At 41.6% G+C, this 17,061-nt stretch overlaps 1 protein-coding gene across 1 annotated transcript; it reads right to left on the bottom strand.

Moving 5' to 3' along the window:
* Positions 1–431: 431 nt before the first annotated feature.
* On the bottom strand, positions 432–16,757 carry LOC141197802 (uncharacterized). The gene is made up of 7 exons (XM_073662883.1): positions 16,685–16,757; positions 7,310–7,459; positions 7,001–7,180; positions 6,797–6,920; positions 6,616–6,713; positions 6,327–6,417; positions 432–2,678 (listed from the first exon to the last, which is right to left on the bottom strand). The coding sequence occupies exons 2-7, from the start codon at positions 7,385–7,387 to the stop codon at positions 1,750–1,752; spliced, it is 1,500 nt and encodes a 499-aa protein (XP_073518984.1). The 5' UTR covers positions 7,388–7,459; positions 16,685–16,757; the 3' UTR covers positions 432–1,749.
* Positions 16,758–17,061: the final 304 nt, after the last annotated feature.

The following is a 17,061-nucleotide window of genomic DNA, read 5'->3' as shown; positions in this document are numbered from 1 at the left end:
AAATACTAGTCACCCAGCCCCATTGGAAGCCATGCATGCCCGCGCCATCACACCTCCTCCTTCATGTGTTACAGAGGATGGATGGGCTTTGGATCATGACCTGTTCCAAGCCTTCTCCATTCTTTCTTATTCCCATTATTTTGGTGCAGGTTAATCTTCGATTCATCTGTCCAAAGAATGCTTTTCCAGAACTGGACTGGCTTCTTTAGATGTTTTTTTTTGGCAAAGTCTAATCTGGCCTTTCTATTTTTAAGTCTGATTAATGGTTTCCACCTTGTGGTGAACCCTCTGTTTTTGCTCTCATGAAGTTTTCTCTTTTATGATGGACATACACAATGAAATATCTACTTCTTAAAGAACGTTCTTCACTTAGGTTGATTTTGTGAAGTGGCATTTCTTCATCAAGGATTTTGCAATAATCCACCACTGTTTTCTTCAATGGACCTCGACGCCTTTTTGAGTTCCCAAGCTCACCAGTGCTCTTTTCTTTCTTTTATTGCAGAATGTACCAAACTGTTGATTTGGGGATGCCTAACATTTCTGCTATCTATTTGATGGATTTATTATTTTTTTCAGTCAATACTAGGTCTGTTTCACTTCCATTAAGAGCTCCTTTCCGTGTTAGGGGTTCACAGCAACAGCTTCCAAATACAAATGCACACATGAAATCAGCTACACACCTTTTATTTGCTTAAGTGATGATGGATTAACGAGGGAAAAACCCATGAAACCCAGCCAATGAAAGAGCATTTCAGACAATTGTCCAATTACTTTTGGTCCCTATAAAATGAGGCAGCTCCATATTAAAGAGCTGTAATTGCTAAACCCTTACTCCAATTAGGATGTGAATACCCTCAAAGTAAAGCTGAGAGTCGGAACTTTAAGACCAGATTGATGACCAGATTGATTGTATCTTGAATATGTTTTGGTAAACAGCTAAAATGGCAAAACTTGTGTCACTGTCCAAATATTTTTTGGACCTATCTAAACGTGCTACTGACATAAAATTCTCACCAGATGTCAGTTACAACCCATCCAATCCACACAAGCAAAGAAGTCAAATCATAGATGGCCATAAATTATGTGTAATAATGAGAAATGACACAGGGAAAAAGTATTGAACTCGCTTATTGAAATGTATTTAATACTTCGTACAAAAGCCTTTGTTGGCGATGACCGCTTCATGACGCCTCCTGTATGGGGAAACCAGTCGCATGCATTGCTCAGATGTGATTTTGGCCCATTCTCCCATACAAACACTCTTCAAATTTTGAATTGTTGGTATGGTGTTTTGGGGTTTATATACAGTGCCTTTGGCTTCCAAACATGGCATGTATTATGGCATCCAAAGAGTTAAATTTTGGTCTCATCTTACTAGACTATATTTTCCTAGTATTTCACATTATTTTCTAAATGTTGTGGAGTAAACTTTAAACGCGCTTGAACATGCTTTTTGTTCAGTAATGGAGTCTTGTGTGGTGAGTGTGCGTGCAGGCTATGGAGGTTGAGTCCATTATTTACAGTTTTCTTTGACAAAATTGTACCTGCTGATTCCAGGTCAAATACACTTACAATAATCTTGAACAAAACGAGTCAGCAACTGGTACAGGAGGAGAGAGGACCCTGCCTGCGAGGGCTCACAATATGGTTAAAACATTTCCCACATTCTGAACATGAAAAAGGCTTCTTTGTGTGACTCCTCTGGTGTGTAACAAGATGCGATTTTATATTTAAAAAATATCCCACATCCTAAACAAGTTTCTCCTTCGTGTGAGTTTTCTGATGTGTGATAAGATTTGATTTCCGCATAAAACATTTCCCACATTCCGAGCATGAAAAAGGCTTCTCCCCTGTGTGAGTTCTCTGATGTCTATCGAGATTTGCTTGACGGTTAAAACATTTTCCACATTCTGAACATGAAAATGGCTTCTCCCCTGTGTGAGTTCTCTGATGTCTGATAAAACTTGATTTCTCTGTAAAACATTTTCCACATTCTGAACAGGCAAAAGGCTTCTCCCCTGTGTGAGTTCTCTGATGTATAACAACATCAGATCTCTGGTTAAAACATTTCCCACATTCTGAACAGGGAAAAGGCTTCTCCCCTGTGTGAGTTCTCTGATGTTTGATAAGACTTGATTTCTCTGTAAAACATTTCCCACATTCTGAACAGGAAAAAGGCTTCTCCCCTGTGTGAGTTCTCTGATGTTTGATAAGAATTGATTTCTCTGTAAAACATTTCCCACATTCTGAACAGGAAAAAGGCTTCTCCCCTGTGTGGGTCTTGTGGTGTCTAAGAAGATGTGATTTCCAGTCAAAACATCTCTCACAATTGGAACATGAAAATCTATTCTCGGCTGTGTGTATCTTTCGATGTTTAAGAAAAGACTTTTTGAGCGGAAAACTGTTTCTATATTCTGAACGTGAAAGTGGCTTCTTTGCTTTAGGAGCAATTCGTTTTTTAATGCTTATTTCGAGACTTTGACTTTCCTTAGTAGTCGGTAATGAATCAGAAGATAGGACCTGTTTCATAGGATCAGATGACAGATCTTTGCTGTGAAGGGATGATGGTATATCTGGAGTAATGGCATTCACTTCAATTGTATCCTGAGGGATCTCAAGATCAACTGATTTAAAAATTGAAGATGTCAGCTGTCCCTCTGATATCCTGGTACAGTCATCTGCCAAGAAGAAAATCAATTATTATTTATGAATAAAATATGCTTGAATTTTATATTTTTGAACATTTCTACTTAAACTTTCATTAAAAATGGCAAGTTATGTAAAATATTGAATTATTCACCAGAACAATGATAGCTCACAGTGTTATAGAAAACCTTATAGCATGAACCAGTAGAGTGTGGTGTACAACTGTTTATTCATTCTGCCACTCAAGTATGGAATTAGGCTGTGTGCCCACGATGCCGTGCTAATGCTTTTCCGCGGCTGCTATTCCGCCGCTGAAACGCATTAAAATCGCTTGTCAAGAGGTCTGACATATTTCCCAATGATAACCCGCATGTGCTGTGCACATGCTGTGAAGATTTCCGCTTCACAGATTATCATTGCCGAAACATCCGCAACACAGCCAATTTAGGCGCGATTTCGCACCAAAATCGCGCCCGCTGACTTGCATTGAACCACAGAAAACCCGCATGTATAACATCTATACATGCGGATTTGCAGCGGTTCAATGTGCGCATGGTACCCGGGCCTGGGAGAGAAGACTGCTACTCCTCTCATCCAATTGCTAATCTGGCTGATAACAGCATGAGCAGAGTGGATGGTAGAAGCAGCAGCCTGCTTCTCCCAACCCGCGTAACAGCGCAAGTAAAAAAATAATTAAAAAGTAAAAAATAAAAAAAATACCTTCATACTCACCTCACAGGCGGCCCCCAGTGTCCTTCCGGCGGCGATCCTCTCTCCTCGGTGATGTCAGCGGTCACCTGATGGTCGTGTGACCATCAGCTGATAAATGATGTCACCGCAGGTCCTGGCAGTACACCGCGGGCCGCCGAGGAGAGAGGATTGCCGCCGGGAGGACAACGTGGGCCGCCGGAGAGGTGAGTATCAGGTTTTTGTTCCCTTTTAAATTATTATTTTTTTACTATAGACAGCATGGGAATCTATGGACATTGGTAGATGCAACATTTGAAAGCAGAACTTTCTTTTACCTACTCCTCATAAGTTGGTCACACAATATAAATCCATGCCAGTCGCATGGATTTATATTGTGTGACCAACTTATATTGTCAAGCCGTTTTCAAAAAGCATTGTGATGCTCAAAATCGCTTGGAAAACCGCTTGAAAAAAACACATGCAAAAACGCGTGTAAAAACACTTCGAAATGCATGTAAAGTCCGCATGCGTTTTTTCTGCCAGGGAGAGTAAAAAACGCTCAAGAAATTTCTGCTTCAGATCTGCATCGTCGGCACATACCCTTAAAAGCCATCAAACAATGTTATGTAGGTGAAAATAATACCAATAAAAACTTCTACTCATCCCACAAAAAACAAGTCTACACTGAATTCCATCATCTGTCAATGGAAAAACAAAGGTTTCCACATTATTAGTGGCTCAAAGGCTCTTGAAAAACAACATGGCTTCCATAAACCAATCCAGCAATATCCACTCTCCCAAAGTCAAATCTCCCCTCGCTTCTGAGCCTTGCAGTGCGTCCAAACCACATTTAGCATCTATGTATTTGGCATTACTATAGTGAGAAGAACCCACTTAATTTACGGTGTGTGTCTCCTGGAGCACAATCTGGACACTATGTGTTGGGTAATAAAATGGCAAATGTGCAATTTCTACTCTCCAACATCCACTGCGTGCTAATTTACAGAAAGTGCCTGTGGAGTCAAAATAGTCACTACTCCTATAGATTAATTCACTGAGGGTTATAATTTCCAAAATGGAGTCACTTTATGGGGATTTCTACTGCTCTGGATTTCTGCTTTTTTGTTTTACTAGGGCTTCTTCAAATGGTGTGTCCCATCTGCTCTGGGAGGGACCTGCTCCTGCGACGTCTGCTTCTGTCACCAGGAGCCGCCTTATTCGTCCTGCAGGCGGCGCTGGTGATGGAGGAGACGTCGGAACCAGAAGCTAAGGGTGGCACATTCTCTGTCCAGCCACTACGATTAGGGTGCCTGGGACCAGTAGTACCATTCAGTCTAGCAATATGGGTGTGTGTCCAGTTGAAGTTATCTGCTCCCTACTTCAGCCAATTGGAAGCACCATACCATACTAAAGCTGGAAGCATATTGCCGGAAGCTGCCAGATACAGCCTTGTTCTTCTCTGGTTCAGTCCTCTGCGCTCAGCTCCCAGCTATTTCTTTCCTGTTGTGCCCCAACCCGTTTACTGGCTACTCTTGTGTCTTCTGATTTTGTATTAACTCTGCCCTTCTGGCCCGGCTATCTGACTATTCTTCTTGCCATCTCAGTCCACAGAACAGCAGGTAATACCATGGCCCAAGCTTAGGGGTCTCTGTGTAAGTCCAGATCCATGTAGAGGGGTTAAAGGATGATGAGCAAGGCAATCCATCCTGGGATCTGGAAAATGGAGTAGATAGCGCCATGCCTGTTTGTGATGGTCATGAACAGTGCCCCCAATATATTGTGTCTGTAAACTATTCCAGCAAGATCTGCATTCAAATAGCTAAATGTCGCTCCTTCCCTTCTTAACCTGCCATGTGCCCAGACAGTAGTGTACAACCGTATATAGGGTATTGTCGGATTCAAGAGAAGTTGGAAAATAATTTGGAAGGTCCATTTGTTTCCTATTATCCTTTGTGAAGAATTCCAAAGTTATCACCATATAAAGTGACACACGTCAGATTTGAAAAATGGGGCCTGGAACACAAAACTGGCTGCGGGAAGGGGTTAAATCAGTATTTTGGGCACTAACTACTGTAGTCAAAAACTGTATAGAAAATAACACATCTACTGAAATGATCAAACTCAACAGTCTTCATCAGAGAAAAATGAGTAACTAGTGGTGAAACCTCTCTGTGGTAATTAGAGTATGGGGCTCGGTGGCTCTTGGCAATCTAAACTATCATAAGGGACAATATTTTCTATCAGATGAGTTTCAAGAAGAAATATTAGACATTTAAAAGAGAACTTTTTATAATAGTGCAGAGATGAGGTGTCTTAAATTTAGCTTAGAGATATATCATGGCGCAGGTGTAATGTTTTTTATGTAGTTTATCACAATCCTGTTTGAAGTTAGTTGGTTTTAAAAGAAAATGAAAAGTCAGGATAAAAGGGAAACTGTTGTTATTGTACAGAAATTCACACTCGGCCCTCACTGCACATTTAATGTTGTCGATCATAAAAGTGAAGTTTGGCCAGAAAGACTGGACCTGGTCTTGTAGGGACCATATGAGCACATTCAGCAGCACAGAAGGGAGAGAAGGTAGATTCATCCAATAAGATATCAGGGTTCTAGGAAGCCAACAGCATCATTACCCTCCGCTTTCTCTTACAGGCCCATCATAATATTTTTCTTCAAGTGATTTTCTAACTTGCCAGCACATTCTACGTACACTGTCATTAGGCTTTGTAGTTTACAGATCTGGGCAGGAAATGGTCAGTGTCTCCTAATCCCAGGGGGTAAGTGGATTCTCGAGGTTGTAAGTTCTATTGAAAAGGGTTTTCAATGCCCAAAATCATTTGAACAGTTTTGGGTGGAGGTGAGTGTTGTGGTCTAGAGGCAAAATGGTGATCACATGATTGTGATATGGCCGGACTACACCAGCGATAAACTAGCCACAGCCAGTGACAGAGGAGAATATGTGACTACTGTGCATTTAGTGGTCACTACTCACCTAGGCGGTTATCTGTAGGAATCTCCTCTTTACATCGGTCATCACACCTCACATATGTCTCTGTAGCATTAATATGGGTCACATCTTCACCCTGAAACAAATACTGTAAAAGTCATAGACAGATGGAAAAGTCACATCTATGATCAGCTCTAATCCTGTCATCTCCACCGTCCTCAGTACACAAGTATAAAACATATAATACTGGTGGATAAAACAAGACAGAACACAAGACCTTCACAGCCGTCTACACATCATAGGGGAGATCTCATGACACCTTCTCTCCATCTACCTGATGATCCTGAGGAACATTGGGATCTTCTTGTTTACAGTCCTGTGGAAGAAGAGGACGGGGACATCTCTCTGGTGTTGTCCTCTTACTGGATAGATCTGGAGGAAACACATACAGGGACTGAATTCATTCTTTACATACAGATATTTATAGGCCGTGTGTATTTAGTCCTGTCTATTACCTGGTGATGTGAGGGGCTGGGGAACCTCCATCATGACGTCCCTGTACAGATCTGTGTGTCCTTCTAAATACTCCCACTCCTCCATGGAGAAATAGACAGCGACATCCTCACATCTTATAGGAACCTTACACATAAAACACCGTCATTCCCCCGATCCTTTCATAACATTACTGTATAATGTCCCAGCATTCCCAACTGTGTCACCTCTCCAGTCAGCAGCTCAATCATCTTGTAGGTGAGTTCCAGGATCTTCTGGTTATTGATGTCCTCATGTATCAGGGGGTGAGGTGGAGGCCCCGTGATTGGGCTCAGGAGTCTTTCCCATCCCTCAGACACAGGGTCCTGACAGCGCTCACTAGAGGTCTTCTTCACTACTGTATAATCCTGGTTATGGAGAGATACATTAATAAATCTCACTCCAGACATTTCCAGAGTCCTCACCTCTCCAGTTCTGTCCATCTGTTATTCCCATAGATGAGAATGATGTAATGTGACGTCATCAGAATCTCTCACCTCTCCAGTAAGCTGAAAGAGGATCTCTAGGGTGAAGTGTAATATCCTCTCCACCATCTTGTCTCTGTCCATATCCATCTTTAATGGGTCAATAAGGAAAATTCTCTTATATAGAAGATCTTCACTGAGAGGATCCGATATTGTAGGGACCTGAATGAGAAGATGATGAGCCGATGTAACACCATAAATATCTTGTGTAATAATACAATTACTGGAGATGATAAGGGGAAATGTGGTTGGCCACTGGAGAGGCGCCAGATGTTGCAGAAGGGCCAGCTGGGGTATATAGTCTCACTGGCAACAGATAATGATGTCACAGTAGCTGAAGTGGGTCACTGGACCCCTCAACACTTCCCTCGTGTCCACAACAATTGTCAAAAACGAGAGGTGGCACTTGTGGATGGTATAGTACCCCCAGGGGGCACTCCTGTAGCTGTGGTGTCTGGGTGCAAGTTTGGAGTCCCCATGATGTTTGTGCAATCACAAGCAGCCAGACACACAGGTGAACTAGTAAATATAACAACTTTACTAAAGGAGGTAATGGTTTTTTTTTTTTTTAATTACGCCTATTTAGCACCAAAACTACAGGGGTGTTTTACTTTTAATATCTGACGTTCTGATTGTCATTCTGACGTTTTAAGAGTTTCAGACACACTGTCTATTTGCATGGTAAATTACATAGCCAAAGTAAATTGGGAGGCACTAATTTACTACATATCTATTTCCAAGTAACTGTACATTTGAATAATTATTTAAATGGGTCTAATGATAACATTTATTTATTTTACATTTTTCTTTCCATCCACCCAAGAACTGGCTGCAAACTCCCAATTTACTTTTGCTATGTAATTATTATTATATATCACTACCTAAATAATCAAATATTGAACCTACAGTTTAATGGTAAGGCTTCTGTGTCACATAGTTTTGGTTTGAAATGATAATAATAATAGTAATAATAATACATTATTAGTAATAATAAAAACTGGAGTGTCCCTACTGGGACTTGAACCCAAAAGCATATGTTTCACAGTCAGCACATTTACCATAGAGCTATACACTCATTTAAGTAGGCATTCTACTTGGTTATGTTATTTCCAGTGCAATCAGGACTTAGACACAGACATTGTCCAAACCAAATTAAAATGATGTATGAGTTTGATGAATGAGTTTCTTCACACATCAGAATCAAAATCAGAAGGACTTCCAGACACCATGAGGATTTGCATAGTAAATCTCATAAACCAAGAAAAAACATCTGGCAGCATCATTTGAGCTTATGGCAGAATGGTAACTCTCTTGCCTCACAAAGTGGACATTGTGAGTTCAAATTCCTGGTGCAGAAAAAATAAACTATTGCTTTTTAAATGGTGCTGGTAGAACAAAAACTTCACTGATGCTTGACTTTGATATCTGATTTTTCTCACATATCAGAATAAGAATCACAATTACTTTTAGACCCCCTGAGTATTATCATGGTTAATCTAATAAGCCAAGAAAAACCAGTAGGGACACTGAACTTTTTATTATTAATTATTATTACTATTATTATTATTATCCTTTCAAACCAAAACTATGTGTTACACAGAAGCCTTACCATTAAACTGTAGGTTCATTATTTGATTATTTAGGTAGTGATATATAATTATAATAATTACATAGCAAAAGTAAATTGGGAGTTTGCAGTCAGTTCTTGGGTGGATGGAAAGGAAAAAATTACAATAAAGAAATGTTATCTTTAGACCCCTTTAAGAAATTATGCAAATGTACAGTCACTTGGAAATAGATATGTAGTAAATTAGTGCCTCCCAATTTACTATGGCTATGTAATTTACCATGCAAATAGACAGCATGTCTGAAACTCTTAACACGTCAGGATGACAATCAAAATGTCAGATATTAAAAGTAAAACACCCCTGTAGTTTGTGTGCTAAACAGGCATAATTTAAAAATAATAATATTCCTAATGGGATTTGAACTGTGACACTGTAGCTTCAGAGGCTGATGCCTTACCATTGAGCTATCCAGTCAAGTGATAGTAACTAGAAGCTTTTTTGTCTTATGAGATCAACCATGAAAATACCCCAGGTGACTAAAAGTCATTGTGATTCTGATGTTTGAAGAAAGTCACATATCAGACTCATACATCAAAATCAAACATCATTTGAATTTGACATGGAGGAAGTATTTCTGAAAGTCCCAATCAGTTTCAGACAGGTTTGCACTGAAAATCATATAACCAAATAGAACTCATAGGTTTCATCAACTGAGTTTAAAGCTCAGTGGTTAGTGCACTGGCTTCTGAAAACAGAATTTTGGGCTCAAGTCCCATCAGCGAACAGTGACTTTTTTTTAATTATTATTACATTTGTAAAAGTCACTTATCAGGATCACTTGTCAGACAGAGTATTTAGCCTCAAACTGACATCATTCTGATGTTTGATTTTGATATCTGATCATGTCCTAAAATGGACACTGTACAGGGCGGCTGGAGCAGAGTTCTGTTCACTTGCTAGTAGAGGAAATGCTATGCGCAGTCTAAGAAATATTACACTGATGGAAGGACCTTCACAGATTGGCTCTCTGTAGAAACACACTAAAGTGTGGGTGTGCTCACAGTTTTTAGCCCACCGTTCCCTTTCGCAGGGGGTAGGTTTAAACAAAGTCAGTGGCGTGGCAGCCACATGGATCTGGTCTCGGCTAGAAGCAAACAGGATAAACAGCTTAACAGGAGAGCAAACGAACAGCATTATCCCTCCTGACTGGAAGAGGCTTCACTCATTTTGTGAAGGAGATTATGTGGAGAAAAATGTCCCCCCAGCGTGGACTGGCATGGAAACTCTTTTGTGAGAAATAGTGTCTGTCTCCTATATCTTCATTAGGCAGCTTGAACCGCCCACTACTGATTTGTACCAGTGCTCAGTCAGTGTGCGAGCCCTGAGCTGGGAGACTCCTCCCCGCCGTTTCTATGGCAGCTTATTGTGAGGAGAATAATCACTTAACTTTCATATACACACATTGGCCAGTAGATGGCAGGAAAGTCCAGTTTACAATGCAATGTATTATATCTCCTGACTCACAGTGCCCACACTGGAACAAGTCTACTATCACACTACAACTGTCTCATTTAGCAGCAGCAGAACGGATACCGGGATGTCACAGAAACATATGAGGAGATATATTATTTTACAGTATTTAGTTTTCTTCTATACATCTAGTAATAAAACCTATATATTTTAGACCACAGACAACAAGCAGTTTCTTCCTTGGTGTCTGCAGCTGAATACATTTCTCATAGACTCATCTTCCATAAAGCTAATTCTCGTCTCATTTACAGACACTGGAATCAGCATTATCAATACTGCAGGAGATATTCATTACACGTGACATGAGGAATAACTACTTCACAATGAGGACGACATCTTCATCTTCTTCTACGGCTCTAGAAACATATCTGGCCAGAGTCCATCACTGACTACATCACCACCGGCCGTCTATATGAATGTTTCCCGTCTTCCCCGGACTGTAATCTTCTATCACGTTAGAGAGAGAGAGAGAGAATGTTTTAAGGCATATTTATTACTCGCTGCAAAGTCAAAAGTTTACATACACTAAGATTACTATGCCTTTAAACAATTTTGGACTGCCCATATGATGATGTCATGTGTTTGGAAACTTCCGATATTTTGGCAACATCTGAGTTATTTAGAAACACACCTGTGGATGTATTTTAATGCACACCTGAAACACACTGCTTCTTTGTGTAGCATCATGGGAAAGTCTAAAGAAATCAGCCAAGATATCAGGATGAGAATTGTGGACTTGCACAGTCTGGCTCATCCTTGGGTACAATTTCAAGATACCTGAAGGTGCCTCGTTCATCTGTACAAACAATTATACGCAAGTACAAACAAGATGGGAATGTAGAACCACCATACCGCTCAGGAAGTAGGTGGGTTCTGTGTCCCAGAGATGAACGTGCTTTGGTCTGACAGGTGCATATCAACCCAAGGACAAAAGCAAGAGACCTTGTGAAGATGATGGCGAAAGCTGGTAAGACTGTGTCAATATCCACTGTGAAACGAGTGCTGTATCAACATGGGCTGAAAGGCTACTCTGCCAGGAAGAAGCTATTACTCCAAAATAAACATAAAGTCAGATTAATGTTGACAAATGCACAAAGGAACAAATACCTTAAATTTTGGAGACATGTCCTCTGGTCTGATGAAACTAAAATTTAACTTTTTAGGCATAATGACTGTGAAGATCTGAGGCTGTGGGTTGTAAGTAATCACCTAGGCAGGTTAACGATGCAACAATATTTTATTAATCACATGTGTAGTAATACCGCAATTCTAGGTAAATAGCCAAACTACAGTTCTCTCAGTCCTTAAGTTCCCAACATGGGATCAGTAGTTCCACTGGCTTTGTATCTGGCCATACTCACTGTATCCCAACTTTTGGTTGGCCCACAGATTTCGTATCCCCAGCCAGTATAGTCTGTAGCCACAGCCCACAATCCACCAGACGACAGATAAAACGATGGAAACACAGGTATCCAGTAGCAACAATCCTTTAAGAAAGTTTACATCCAAATGACAGATCCCATAACTATAACATGCTTATCCATCCATCCTTCTAAGTCCTCAGTCTCCATCCTCTTCCTTTGGCATCCTTCCACCAACTCTCCCTGACTAGAAAATGTGTCTTCTCTTTCTCCTGCACAGGTATCAGCCCCCTGAATGGGCAGAAGAGCTCACCCCTCCCTCTCACAGCTAATTGTGCCTTAGTGGAGGTATTTTCTCAGATCGAAGCCATCACCTGGCTTTGCTTGTGAGACTCCCTGTGGTGACTGTTCCTCTTCGTCTACTCTTTCCATCTACACAAGGGGTCCGTTGGCTGAGAGAACAATGACCCAAGGCCCCTGATATAAGGTCACTGAATGGAATTGATACCTGAGGTTGAACTGATGAGCAAACAAATCACTAACACAACACAGCAAATTAATTTCTAAGAAAACACAAAATTAAGATCAATGAAAATAGGTGCTTAGTGCTGGAAAAGTATTCCAGTCTTTAGTAAGTGGGAAGCTCCTCACAATGACCATTGTTACGTTTGGAGGAAAAAGGGAGAAGCTTCGAAGTCTAAGAACACCATCCCAACTGTGAAACACAGGGGTGGCAGCATCATGTTGTGGGGTTGTTTTGCTGCAGGAGAAACTGGTGAAATTTACAAAATAGATGGCATCATGAGAAAAGAAGATTATGTGGCAATACTGAAGCAACATCTCAAGACATCAGCCAGGAAGTTAAAGCTTGGGCGGAAATGGGTCTTCCAAATGAACAATGACCCGAAGAATACTGCTAAAATGGTAACAAAGTGGCTTAAGGATAACAAAGTCAATGTTTTGGAGTGGTCATCACAAAGCCCTGATCTCAATCCTATTGAAAATTTGTGGGCAAAGCTGAAAAGACAGGTGCAAGCAACAAAACTGGATCAGTTAAATCAGTTTTGTCAGGAATGGGCCCAAATTCCGACCAACTATTGTGAGAAGCTTTTGGAAGGATGTCCTAAATGCTTGACCTAAATCATTCAGTTTAAGGGCAATGGTACCAAATACTAATGAAATGTATGTAAGCTTTTGACTTTGCAGTAATAAAAATGCCTCTCGCTCGTTATTCTGGCATTTGGCAAATATTAAAAATTATGATAATCCTAACTGACCTAAAATGGGAAGGGTTTATTCTGATTTCATGTCAGATATTGTGAAAAACATGCATATGTGTCTTTTTATATAGTGTATGTAAACTTCTGGTTTCAACAGTATATAATACACTGATACATTAAATAGAACCAGATATGTATCAAGGTATATTTAAAGGAAAGGGTATGGTACTCAGAGAATGTTTCAATAATCCGCCTCAACGTGTTTCCCCACCAGCTTCATCAGGAGGCTTGATACAGGGATGATAATGTTTTGCATAGTGTGCCTAGTAGCCAGGTGTCCATGTTTAAATATCCCACTTCATCCAAAACCCCTCCCCAGACTAGGAGACCCATTCCCATTCCTAGAGATAAATTGTCATAGGATATATAGAATTAAGTCTGTCTACAATATTGTACTGCGCCTGCACAACTTCTCATGCGCTAGAGGTTTGATAATGTCCATCCCCTAGTGTGCATGTCCGGAAGTGACACGCTTTACACTGAAACGCCAGATAAACTGATTGCCATCGCCCCACTGGTACCCGTGACTGCGCATTCCCATAGTTATGTGTTCTACAACGGAAAGCATCTAGGATCATTGTCACATGCCCAGATGTCTGCATTCCACAACGGAGCGCATATGGTATTGGATTGTGTTCCATCAACAGAATACTCCTCTCTCTGAGATCAGCGTCATGGGAGACTAAAAACAAGTATTGCACATCCTCCCATCATGTAATAGGCATGTAGATCTACTTTATCACTACATAAAATATGGGATGGTGGCCCACAGTATATTCCTAAATGGTCAAATTTGACGACTATTGCATAATTAGAAATACACAAGGAACACCACACGTGTTAGTTACTAAATAGTATAAGTGGGATATAACTGATAAGAAATAATTCTGATATAGGAGCTCAGATATCTCAATGAAGTACAACAATATGTGAACCCCATTCACAGGGAACTGAGTAGCAATGGGTAGAGTATAAAATCCAAAAATGTAATCCAGAATGGGACTGTATTCACACAAAACAGACATAAATAGGAGATTTGCTCATTGAGTCCCTTAGGGGTTCGTGAATCAAGTCTGGAAATCCACTCACTTCCTTTTTAGAGGATACATCTATAGTGATCACCTCCTCTCACATTGAGTTTAAACTCCTCAATGATACAAAAGGAGATGTCTCCGGTTTCACCTCAATGTACACTGTTCATGTGTCTCACTAACTGGGGTGTCTCGACCATGGTGTATATCGCCCAAATGCTCCCCACTCTCCTCCTAGACTGCCTATTGGTCTTGCATACATAATCTAGGGTGCATGTGGCCACATATACAAGTCCTGAAGTTTTACAGTTGAAATAATCCCTCTGGCTCTGAAAAAAGGTTTTACCTGTAGAGGAACTCGAGAAAGATTTACAAGGTCTCATCCAATTACATGTACAACATTCTCCACATCTAAAGAAACCTCAGATTCTTCTATAAAGCCAAGTCCCCTTGGGTGCAGGTTTTTATAGAAACTATGCACTAAAAGGTCCCTAATTGACCGACCCTTTCTGAAAGTTATTGTGGGAGCAGATCACACAGCACCCTCAGGTCCAGGTTGACCACAAGTACACCCTATTGTTTTCTGAGGATATTAAAGATACGGTGACTCTGATTGTCGCAAGTTTCTATTACTCGTTTTATCCCATCTTTTTCTTGGTCTCTTGGTTAGGTATGAAGGAGTATTTGTACCCTTTTTCCCTGAATCTGGTGTTCATGTCTTCTTAACCTTAAAAACTGGCCCGTGGATATTGCTTTTTTTTTTTTTTTTTTTAGGGGGATGGGGTGGTGGCTATCCCACTTCAATAGTTTATTAGTGCTTGTAGGTTTTTTGTAGATGAGTGTCCCTAGGGTCCCATCCCGCTCTTTCTTGATTAGTACATCCAGGAAAGGCAACTGGTAATAATTAAACTCTGATATAAATCTAAGGCCCACTCTATTGATGTTGAGTTCCCTGACAAATTCAAGAAACTTTTCACTCGTCCCTGTGCAGATGATAAGAATGTCGTCAATATATCTATACTATGCCCCAGTATATGGATGCCACCAGTTATGATTATCCCTGAATATTGTGGTTTCCTCCCACCAGCCCAGGAATAGGTTAGCATATGAGGAGGCACAGGGGCTCCCCATCGCAGTAACCCCTGAGCTCGGGGAAGTACTCCCTGTCAAAAAGAAAGAAGTTATGAGTAAGAGTGAATGTTAGAAGATCCTCCGTGAAGTCATTATGTCTGCTACACTCTACTGATCTCGATTTCAAGAAATGTCTTACTCCTCTGATACCATCCTCATGCAGTATATTACTGTACAAAGCCTCGATATCTAGTAAGGCCTGCACCCCTACATGCATGTATACATGCTCGAGGGTATACATGTAGGGGAGCAGGCAAAGGGAAAACCATTTTCCAGAGGGATAATTCCAATTATAAAACCTCAGGACTTATTGCAACTACAAGACCTCAAGCAGTACTGTGGGAACATTATGCTGAGTGTGGGGGGATGGCGATAATGTGGGAACATTAAACTGAGTGTGGGGGGATGGCAGTATGGTGGGAACATTATACTGTGTGTGGTGGGATGATGGTACTGTGGGAACATTATACTGTGTGTAGTGGGATGATGGTACTGTGGGAACATTATACTGTGTGGAGGGCATCATACATACTACATAAGGGGCATAATGGGGGCATTACACTGTGTGGGGCATCATACATACTGCATAAGGGGCATAATGGGGGCATTACACTGTGTGGGGCATCATACATACTGCATAAGGGGCATAATGGGGCATTACACTGTGTGGGGCATCATACATACTACATAAGGGGCATAATGGGGGCATTGCACTGTGTGGGGCATCATACATACTGCATAAGGGGCATTACACTGTGTGGTGCATCATACATACTGCATAAGGGGCATAATGGGGGCATTACACTGTGTGGGGGCATTATATACACTGCATAAGGGGCATTACACTGTGTGGGGCATCATACATACTGCATAAGGGGCATTACACTGTGTGGGGCATCATACATCCTGCATAAGGGGCATAATGGGGGCATTACACTGTGTGGGGGCATCATACATACTGCATAAGGGGCATAATGGGGGCATTCCACTGTGTGGGGGCATCATACATCCTGCAAAAGGCGCATAATGGGGGCATTACACTGTGTGGGGGCATCATACATACTGCATAAGGGGCATAATGGGGGCATTTCACTGTGTGGGGGCATCATACATCCTGCAAAAGGCGCATAATGGGGGCATTACACTGTGTGGGGGCATCATACATCCTGCATAAGGGGCATAATGAGTGCACTACACTGTGGGAGGATCATACATTCTGAATAAGGGGCATAATGGGGGCATCATACATCCTGCATAAGGGGCATAATGGGGGCATTACACTGTGGGGGCAGTAAAGGGGTCCTGTACTATGAGAACAATACGTTTCCTCCCTTCCTGTCTCCATAGTTGGGTCATATGTATCTATTACAGGAAACAGAACAAAAACCTTATGATTCTTATAAAGGGGCAACACAAGACCCCAAAAGAGTCTCCGTGCTGAAGGGGTTAATGCCCCCTGAGCCCAGTAATGGGGGTCTCCACATACCTCCACCTGCAGAGCCGCCACCACATATATGGCTGCTCTGTGCGCACAGGAGCTGTGATGAGGTCACAGGAGGGGAGGAGTCAGGGGTCACATGATCAGGGGCCTCAGTGGATGCAGGACTCTGCTGTGCTGGTTGTCATGGTGCTGGATGAGCTGAAGTTTATGTGTGGGGTCAGGAGGGGTTTACAGTGTGGATGTAGCAGAGCCGCGTGTGTACGAGGTGTACGGAGCAGAGCCGCGCGTGTACGAGGTGTACGGAGCAGAGCCGCGTGTGTACGAGGTGTACGGAGCGGAGCCGCGTGTGTACGAGGTGTACGGAGCGGAGCCGCGTGTGTACGAGGTGTACGGAGCAGAGCCGTGTGTGTACGAGGTGTACG

This window comes from Phyllobates terribilis, unplaced genomic scaffold (assembly GCF_046119375.1).
Source record: "Phyllobates terribilis strain yellow unplaced genomic scaffold, ASM4611937v1 Scaffold_88__1_contigs__length_6355796, whole genome shotgun sequence".
NCBI lineage: Eukaryota > Metazoa > Chordata > Amphibia > Anura > Dendrobatidae > Phyllobates > Phyllobates terribilis.
The sequence above is the reverse complement of the archived record's forward strand: the minus strand, read 5'-3'. Positions and strand labels throughout refer to the sequence as shown.